This window comes from Rhagoletis zephyria, unplaced genomic scaffold (assembly GCF_001687245.7).
Source record: "Rhagoletis zephyria isolate East Lansing unplaced genomic scaffold, Rhagoletis_zephyria_1.1 Rzeph_scaffold_00624, whole genome shotgun sequence".
In the NCBI taxonomy this organism is placed as follows: Eukaryota; Metazoa; Arthropoda; class Insecta; order Diptera; family Tephritidae; genus Rhagoletis; species Rhagoletis zephyria.
Genome location: NW_016157708.1, coordinates 125,348 through 135,793, shown reverse-complemented (window position 1 = coordinate 135,793; position 10,446 = coordinate 125,348). Strand labels below are relative to the sequence as shown.

At 32.0% G+C, this 10,446-nt stretch overlaps 1 protein-coding gene across 2 annotated transcripts in view; it reads left to right on the top strand.

Moving 5' to 3' along the window:
• Nucleotides 1-9,168, top strand: part of PIP5K59B (Phosphatidylinositol 4-phosphate 5-kinase 59B) — a 41,397-nt gene extending 32,229 nt beyond the window's left edge. Inside the window, exons 14-16 of one of the 2 annotated variants that reach the window (XM_017613188.1) lie at nt 8,691-8,863; nt 8,919-9,011; nt 9,078-9,168. In XM_017613188.1, the coding sequence (XP_017468677.1) occupies nt 8,691-8,863; nt 8,919-9,011; nt 9,078-9,082 (271 nt within the window). In that variant the 3' untranslated portion in view covers nt 9,083-9,168. Of the gene's footprint in view, nt 1-8,690; nt 8,864-8,918; nt 9,012-9,077 lie in introns of those variants that run through there. The other variant, XM_017613189.1, reaches the window with a different exon arrangement.
• Nucleotides 9,169-10,446: the final 1,278 nt, after the last annotated feature.

The window sequence follows — 10,446 nt, the reverse complement described above, 5'->3', positions numbered from 1 at the left end:
AGTCCACTTGCAAACAGCGTTATGTGATTTTATAATAGAAAGCCATAAATTTGAAAACGACTACGGCAACAAGTAACATTTAAATAGAATCTTTTTTATTATTACCTGAAAATTTTGATAAATAAGAGCCTTATAAAATTATAACATAACATACCATGACATAAGATAACACTANATTACCTGAAAATTTGGATAAATAAGAGCCTTATAAAATTATAACATAACATACCATGACATAAGATAACATTAACAGTCTACACGACCTAAAGCAGTTTTCTAGGTTCATCAGAAGATGGATACTTTTGAAAGTTTATAAATAAGTATGATAGCGACTTTTGGAAGATGAGTTAACATTTTATGCTTTTTTTCAGAATATAAAAAGATTTTGCACTATGTTGTTAGTGGACATGAACCTACTTTAACTACTAGTACGTAATCCACCAAAAACTAAAAATCGAAAACATTTTACATAGTGCACTTTGCAAGTGTAGTACCTACTCAAATCTTGGTACAAATTTCGAGCCATTTGAAACTTATACTTTATTCTACTGGAATTCAATGGGCAACAAAACTGCATACTCAGAATCTAATTAAAAAACTCGAAATTTTTACGAAAATTTGTTGAATCTTTTTTTAAATTGAATAAATTTTTAAGGCAGTAGCACTCGATTGTTACATTTGTACAGATTGGTATATTTTTATATTAGGCTATTGGAACAAAATAAAAAAATGGGAAATTTTTTTTTGTGGTCAAAAGATTGGTACAATACCGCGATGTTCTATTGAAAAATTTCAACAAACTAATTTTTGTGATTGGGATAAAGAAAAATATTTGGGTATTCACACAATTGGGATACGATTTGCACTAAATTTTGGCAAATATCCAATCGTGTGACACTGCCTTTAAACTTGTATTTATACGGCTGTTGGTAAAGAACGACCTATAAAAAACTAACCAAAATTAAATAACAACAAATATAATATTTTATAACTTGTGAAAGTTTGGTGCGGCTATAATTTTTTCGACTACTGTACAATGTACAAAAAAAGTGCGGTTTGTCCGGCGGGATTACCAAAGNTATAAAAAACTAACCAAAATTAAATAACAACAAATATAATATTTTATAACATGTGGAAGTTTGGTGCGGCTATAATTTTTTCGACTACTGTACAATGTACAAAAAAAGTGCGGTTTGTCCGGCGGGATTACCAAAGCTTGTACATTTTAAGACTTCTACCAAAATATTTCTGAAAAATAATAAGATTTACGTGAGCTGGACTGGTTTGAAAATACCTCTAAAATGGAGTTTTTTAGGAATAAAAATAGTTTCTTAAAGGATTTTTTGGAAAAAATCCTCCCAGATGAAAAAACAGTTTAAGCTTAAAAAATCTACATAAAAGGATTAACAAATTGTATCAACGGAATCATAATAATAAGAATTTGATGCTGTTTTTTTAACTTTTTTCAAAGGTTTGGGTAAGAAAAACTTGAATAACTGCTCCAACACTTTACCGATATAGACTTATGAGGTATCAGTGGAAAGGTATTTATTTTCTCACCTTTTTTATTTCTTTGCAAAACAAACTTATTCACGTCCCAAAGTTTTCTTTATCAAATACCAACACATCTTAACTCAACATGGAATGACACGCGTTTATCTTACCTTCCTCTTTCATACTTTGAATGAGCTGATTCGCAAAGAAATTCAAAGGGTGAGAAAATACCTCATAAGTTTAACTTGGTAGGGTTTTTGGCTGAGTTATTCAAGTTTTTCTTAAACCAGTCTTTGATAAAAGTTCAAAAACAGCATCGTAAATCTCACTAGATATTATGATTCCGTAGAAAATTTTTTTTTAATATTTTTATACAAACTTTTTAAGCTNAAAATACCTTACCAATGATACCTCATAAGTTTAAATTGGTAGGGTTTTTGGCTGAGTTATTCAAGTTTTTCTTAAACCAGTCTTTGATAAAAGTTCAAAAACAGCATCGTAAATCTCACTAGATATTATGATTCCGTAGAAAATTTTTTTTTAATATTTTTATACAAACTTTTTAAGCTTAAACTGTTTAGTAATCTGAGGGAATTTTTAAAAAAAAAAAACTGTTTTTTTTAATAAAAAACTCAATTTTTGGAGGTATTTTCAAATCGGTCCAGCTCACGTAAATCTTATTATTTTTCAGAAATATTTTGGTAGAAGTCTTAAAATATAATAGATTTCATAATTCCAGTGGAAGAATAGTACCGATTTTTTCTTGTATGGGGAATGATGCAGTCTACTGTACATAAGTTGACTATGATTACTGGGCCGAGCTATCATAGTAGCACAATGCCACTAAGTGCATTTTAAAATTTTCAGGCAAATGCCTTATGCGATTATCGATTATATTTTTTGTTGTTTGTGTTAAATATTTTATTTTTATCAGTATTTTTCTTTGAATCAAAATGTGTTGAAATAAAAGTGATAACAAAAAAAAATATTTTGCCAGAAAGCACCCCTCCCCCCAAAAAAAAAATCCTGGCTACAGCAGGGCATATAGTTTAGAAATTAATTTTTTTAAAACTCTTGCGTTTGATATCCATATTGTAATCACTCATTAAAGTTATTAAATAATTAAACAGTTGGCAGCCCTAATCCACAAATTTTCAAAGTGAAACTTTCTTAAACCTATTTTTTTTACGCCTTCGTGTACACATTTTTAGACTACAACCAACCTCGCCTGACACCCACATTGTGATACGCATTCCAGTTACCTAACTCCCATGTTCATGTTCATTTGAATTTTTTAAGCAGATGGCAACCCTCCCACATGTTGCTTACAAATAAATCCTTTTCAACACCATTTCGATTGATACCCATATTGAAGTAATTAATTTAACTAAATTGAATTAATGTTTTAATATTTACCGGATAGCAAACTAACATAATTTAAACCTTCTCCCAATTCTCAAATTATCAAAATTTCGTCAAAATCGGTCCAGAGGTTTTTGAGTAAATAAGTTACACCACTTTTGCAACTTTACTTTATATAAATACGTATAAGATTTACTCACTTCTCATTGAAAATCTTTAAAGCTATAAATAATGTTGTACGGGCGGTCAAGGTGGGCGTGGCCCGATGGTCCACAATTTGGTCATATTCTTATAAATCCCATGGCGATTGACTTCGCCAAATTTCAACTTCGAAGCTGAATTAGTTCACTTATGCCAGACAAATTGAATTAGGCCAAGTGTGTACTGGTGAAAGGAGTAAAACTTAAATGCAAAATTTAATAAAAATTAAAATTAAAATTAAATGTCAATTAAATTGCAATCAAAAAACTTCGTGAAATCGGCTGTACGTGTACCAATTCTATTAAGAAAAATGTGGGACGTAAATAATACTCGTCTTGAAATAAATGTCCCGAGAGACGAAAAAAAATAAAATGCCAATATAATTATTATGAGAAGACGTAAATCATATTCGTCGTGAAATAAACGTCCCGAGAGACGAAAAAAAAATAAAAGGCCCATATAATTATTATGAGAAGACGTAAATAATATTCGTCTTGAAATAAACGTCCCGAGAGACGAAAAAAATAAAAAAGCCCATATAATTATTATGAGAAGACGTAAATAATATTCGTCTTGAAATAAACGTCCCGAGAGACGAAAAAAAATAAAAAGCCCATATAATTATTATAAGAAGACGTAAATAATATTCGTCTTGAAATAAAAGTCCCGAGAGACGAAAAAAATAAAAAAGCCCATATAATTATTATGAGAAGACGTAAATAATATTCCTCTTGAAATAAACGTCCCGAGAGACGAAAAAAAATAAAAAGCCCATACAATTATTATGAGAAGACGTAAATAATATTCGTCTTGAAATAATCGTCCCGCGAGACGAAAAAAGTTATTTCTCGTAAATAATTATTATACAAGGGTGAAAAAAATTTCTCTTAAAACAAGGCGACGTTTTTGATCCTGAATATTAGGATAATAATTATTTTCGGTCTCTGCTTGTAACCTATGCTTAGAAGGCTGATCCCGCGGTAGTTGGCGCGAATGGCGGGGTCACCTTTCTTGTGGATTGGGCACAAAGTCAAATTACTCCCGTTAAATCAACCATCAGAAACATTGCGGCCCTTGCTTCACGGTGACTAAACAGAATGTGGACCAATGATACTCACCAGTTTAGAAATTGCCACCAATTATACTATACAGATTCAAGGACGATTCACTATCGAGCCGCAAGGACTTCTTCTCGGTATAACGCTTTCGTCAGGTTATTTAAGACGGCAATGGACGATATGCCTTCTGTCGACCACTAAACCAAACGTTAACGTGAATTGCCGGCGAAAACGTTGGATCAAACGTTTATATATAAGAGGTTGCGCAATGCGCAGGTCCGTTATTCTTCTCGCAAAGTTTGGGCGACAACAACAGCGAAAACAACAGACAGCGTAAAAACATAAAATTGAAGTGAAGAGAAGCGATTTCAAACGAATTGTTATTGATAGCTTATTCAAAAATACATTTAAAGTTAATTTTAACTAAGTTTTTACTCATGCCTTTATGACGTAAAAACCACAAAACCTGATTTTTCACAGCGGCCAATTTTTGCGAAATTTTCACTTAAACTCGCTATATCTCAGACGTTTATGTATCGATTGATTTGAAATTTGTACACAATAAACTAGATAATATTCTAATACTTATTAAAAACAAAATGGCGGATATTTTAAATTTTTTATAAAAACTAAGGAGGTGGTTTTTACAAATGCAAAAGTTGTGTTATTTAGTTTAAAATTTTTGTTTTGTTTTAATGCAGAACTTTAGTCAAATATATACGGACATTTTTGGGAAAGTTTCATGTTTAGACAACATGTAGTTCTAAAGTTATAAATATTATGGTGACACCCACGAGTGGGCGCTCGCCTCTAGATAACAAATATTTTTACATAGCACTTGCATACATAGTACTTTTTCAGAATTGAAATCGGTTCAGCCGCTTGCTCAGGCATCGCCGTCATACGAAAAACATTTCATTTATATACATATATATTATAGATTCTTGATAAAATTAAATATCTCAAAAACTATGGGCCCCTCATGTATTTGTATCTCATTTTCGAATACAATAGTGGTACTCACCAATTGAGCAATTTGCCTGGCACTCGGGCAAAAGAGCAGGTGAGCTTCACAGCTCAAACAACGACTGTTGTCAACATTCGTTGCTTGAGCTGTGAGGCTATTCTCAAACGAGTTAGCGACAAATATCGTATCGCCATCGCAACCTTTCAACATTCATAACACGCGTCAGCTACTTGCGATATCGATCCGAATATTGTCGCTAACTGGTTTGAGAATAGGTATCATGGGGCTGGATTCTGAAAGTACGAGTTTTCAAGGGCAAGGGTTTGTGTGCACTCTTCATTTTGCGATTCATGAAATGTGAGAATGAGTTTTAGCTGTCAAAATTGTGTACACTTCCTCATTTTGCGATTCAGCAGGTGTGAGAATGAGTTTTAACTGGTTTTAACTGTCAAAATTGTGTACACTTCTCTTCCGAAAAACTCACTGAATTTTATTCCATGAGTTTTTGGTCGCTGTACACTACATTTACTCACCGTTACAGAATCCAGCCCCTGATCTGCTCTTTTGTCAGACTGCTAGGCCACTTGCTCACTTTGGTGAATACCATTAATTTTTTACGTCGCTTGACAGCATTAACAAGCTCGTTTCTGGTAATTTTTTTTTCATTCGTGTCTTAAGCTTAAGAATTCTTGATCTCGTGTTCGTTAGTGACAATATCAGTGTTACTATTTCTCAATTTTTTTCACCAATTTCAACTCTAGACAAGCACCACCTTCCTTTAACAGTTGAAGTGGAGTTTTATGAATTTAAAATCTCCAAGCCCGATGAGAGGCTTTCGTTCAATTTTTCCTCTTGTGATTTTTCAAAACTTAATAAACTTATACTCGATATCCATTGGGAAGATTTATTTGTTGGGGTTAATGTTGCCAAGTGCTATGGAGTTTTTAAACGTCGGCTACTTGAAATCTTTCATAACAATATTCCTATAATTAAAAATAAGCCGTATAAACTCCCATGGTATACTAGTGAATTAAAATCACTCAAAAATAAGCGCAATAAATTTTATAAGAAATTTAAACAAACCAAAAAGCAATTCTTCTCTTTAAAGCATCAATTTTATCAAAAACAGTTTAACTGCTTAGAAAAATTTCTACATAAAAATTATATGTTTAGAGTTGAGTCGAATATCAAGTCAAATCCCAAGAACTTTTGGCATCATATTAAGTCTTGCTCTGTGGTTCCTTCCTCTGTATGTCTTGGTGAGGTTTTCGTAAGTACGCCCGGTTAAGTAGCCAATTTGTTTGCCAAATTTTTCAAGTCCAATTTTGTTCCTGATGATGTTTCCTCCCAAGTTTCTGGTAATCCCTGTTCTTTTAAACATTCTACCTCGATAAATTTTGGCAACTTGAGTCTCTCTTCAGATGATATATCTAATGGAATCTTAAGTCTAAAGCCATCTAGTCAAACTGATATCGGTTATTAGCCCTCTTAAACTGATGTTTAATAAATCATTATCTTCGGGCATATTCTTAGATGATTGGAAATTGACAACCATCACACCAATATTCAAAAGTGGAAAAAAGAATGATGTTTGTAACTACAGACCCATCTCAAAACTCTCATCTGTCTCCAAACTTTTGGAAAGCATAATAAAGGATAAAATGTATTTTGCATGGTTTTGTTTCCTGCCGTTCTACAATTTCCAATCTAGCAGTGTTCAGCGAATATTGCATAAAATCATTTTCAGCGGGGTCTAGAGTAGATTGTATTTATACGGATTTTTCGAAAACGTTCGATAAAGTTTCGCATAATATTTTATTAAATAAACTTGCTAAATTGGGCTTTCATTCCGTTTTCCTACGATGGTTAAAATCGTACTTAAGCAACAGATGTTGCATGGTAACTGCTGATGGCGTTTCCTCGAAACCTTTCACTGCTTCTTCAGGTGTTCCGCAAGGAAGTATTTTGGGTCCTCTTCTTTTCGTTTTAAATATAAATGACATAAGTGACTGCTTTTCTGTTGCCAGATTTTTATTATATGCTGACGACTTAAAAATATTCTCCGTGGTAAATAATGCTACCGATGCGGCTAACCTTCAAGCAGAGTTAGATAAACTGATTTTTTGGTGTCAATAGTCTCACCTCCCATTAAATATAAATAAATGCTTTCATATTACTTTTTCAAAAGTTCGTAACATTATGCATACCTCTTACTCTATATCGAATACAATACTAAAGTCTGTTCAATAAATTAAAGACCTTGGAGTTATATTTGATTCTAATTTTTCTTTCAATAGTCACATCAATTTCATTGTTTCGAAATCTTATTCGACTTTAGGTTTTATTCGTCGAAACTGTTCAACTTTTGCGGACCCTTACACCCTAAAGCTGCCTTTTTCATCTTTTGTTCGATCTAGACTGGAATACGCTGCGTTTATTTGGAGACCATTTTCACAATTCTCTATTGACAGACTTGAACGTGTGCAAAAGGTTTTCCTGAAATTTGCTCTTCGTTCTCTGAAATTCGTTGATCCTATACCTTCTTACAATTCACGTTTGCTTCTTGTTAATCTCCAGCCTCTAGAAACGAGAAGAACTATTCTTCCGCTTTCCTTTGTTTTTGATATAATTAATGGGACTGCTGACTGCCCATCCTTGTTGCATAATATCAATTTTCTTGTTCCACTGAGAACTCTACGCAACTTTAATCCCTTCTATCCGAATAAAGTCAAAACTAATTATGCAAGGAATGCTCCTCTATGAATTCAACGAGATATCGAATTCTGTCGGCCTTGGTTTCTCATTATCCAAAAAGTCTTTTATTTCTTTGTTATATTCTGTTCATTATTGTATTTTGTTATTTTGATATTTGTTAATTTGTTTATGTTTAAGTTTTCAAAATCTTCTCTGTTCGTAATTTCTAATTTCTAGTTTTAAATAGTCAGTAAGAATTTTGTTCATTGGCTTTATGAAATAAATGAAATGAAAATAAATAAGGGCACTTTATGTGGAATGTATGTGCATTAGGGTGGTTCAAAAATACACACGAAAATTAAATAAAATTTTCTTAAATTTCTTAATGGTTTTGCCGTGGCCTTGAATTTTTCTATTTTTAGTTACTCTATTGGAACATTTTGCTTCAGAAATCTTCAAAACAAGGTTATGATCAATATTCAGTCTAAAATTTTACAACTACATATTTTTAATTATGCATTATATTTTCAGTGTTTGAAGATTTCTGAAGGGAATATTGTTATTCGATCAAAAAATATTTATTTTAACGAATGTATAGCAATTCTACAAAAAAAACTAATTTTGTTCAAAAATATAAGCTTGAATGGTAACCGCTTTCATATTAAAATTAGTTCTGGGTGTTGGAAAAAATTTAACCGCCCTGATATACATACATAACGTAGTGAATTTATTTAATCGCCATTGTTCTTTAAATGTATGCGAATACAAAATATTGAAATCAAAGTTAGCACTACATATTATAATTTGTTTGCCTTAATTAATTCGGTTTTATGCACTTCATCGTTTAGTTAGCTTTAGAAAATTAATGCAATTACGCACCTTTACAACAGCATTTATTTTATGTACAATTTTAGCATTTCTGAAATACACTTAGACACATATTTGGCTGTAGATACATCATCCAGTAGTCAATATGGATCACGTGGAGGTTTGGCATGGACGCCACCCGCTTCTGGGGAGGGTTCGACGCCCACTTGGACAGAGGGTACACCAAGCTTTACAGATTCAAGTTCTAGCGGTGATATAGGTATTGCCCATAGCTACAAGATATTTCCGTTATTTAATAAATTATTTCTTTACAGAAAACTTTTCACCTATTAACACATCAAAAATTGACCGTCGTAAAGCAACAGTGGAAGACACTCTCAACTCTCTTTCCTCGGAAATGGTTCGATGTGAGTTTGCATTTATTAACTTTTTTTAGGTATTTTTTCTAAAAATGTTTCATTACCTATTTTTAGACTGAACATTAGATTCGAATAAGGCAGTAAGATTTGCGAAACATAAGAGACCAGCCAACCAACAGATCTAATCGAGCGCAAAAGCAAAACATACTTACATACATATATGTATAATATTCAAATAGGCATATGCATATATGTATACTTAAAATTTAAATTACATACGTTCATCTGTATGTATAGTAAGTGAGCTAACAAATTGATATGATTACGTACATACATAAACTTGATTATTTACAATCTCACTTGTCAATATTATTAATAAGGTTAATTATTCCACTTAAAAATAGCGAGGCATATAAACATTCAAGCATTTTTCAACATACATACATATATCCGAAATTAACTAACTACTACCTAAATACATAATATGTATGTACCACCTACCAATTACTTTTTGCTAAACGCCTCTTCTCTTCTATACAAATACATATGTATTTATGTAGGTACTTGTGTATATTATATGTTATTTTTTATTGTCCTATTTCTTTTTCTAAAATCTAATTGTAAACACATGTAATCCAATCAGCAGAAGTTAATGTACATACACACATATAAAATCCAACATAAACTTCCCTACAAGAATTTAGTGATTGGTACTAACACATTTTCATTTATCTTACTNGAAGTTAATGTACATACACACATATAAAATCCAACATAAACTTCCCTACATGTAGTGATAGTCATTTGATTGATCATGTGATACTCACTGGTGATGGAGATCTCAATCTAGTACTTCTATCAACTTTTTAAGAGCAATATGCGAAACGTGATGTAAACATTTGTGTACATGTGATCTTCCGTCTTCCTTCGACTCATGGCCTTATTTAGTGGTCTCTTTTTACCCAACGCAAAATTTGCAAATGGGTTAGTAAGATAAATGAGATTGTGTTAGTTTCCATCACACAATTCTTGTAGGGAAGCCATTGCAAATTTTGCGTTGGTTAAAAGGAGACCATTAAATAAGGCCATAAGTTGAAAGTAGATAAAAAAAACACATGTATACATTTGTTTTCATCATTTTTTGCACACTGGCCTTAAAGTCGTGATGGGAGTGTTTGATGGAGACTCCCATCACCGATGAGTTATACATGATTAATCAAATAACTATCACTGTTCTTGTAGGGTCATAAATATAAAAACGAGTGTATTTACACACATACATACATACATACATACATATATAGACGATCTACGCATGCCACTACGATTCCACATACAGTCATGTATATATATCATAGAATAAAGTCATATGATTTAGTTACAAATTATAAATGTAGTACATGAGCGTACATACTACATACATAGTACATACAAACAATTAATTAAAAAGCTTGTTTAAAAGCTTGATAACGTACATACATAT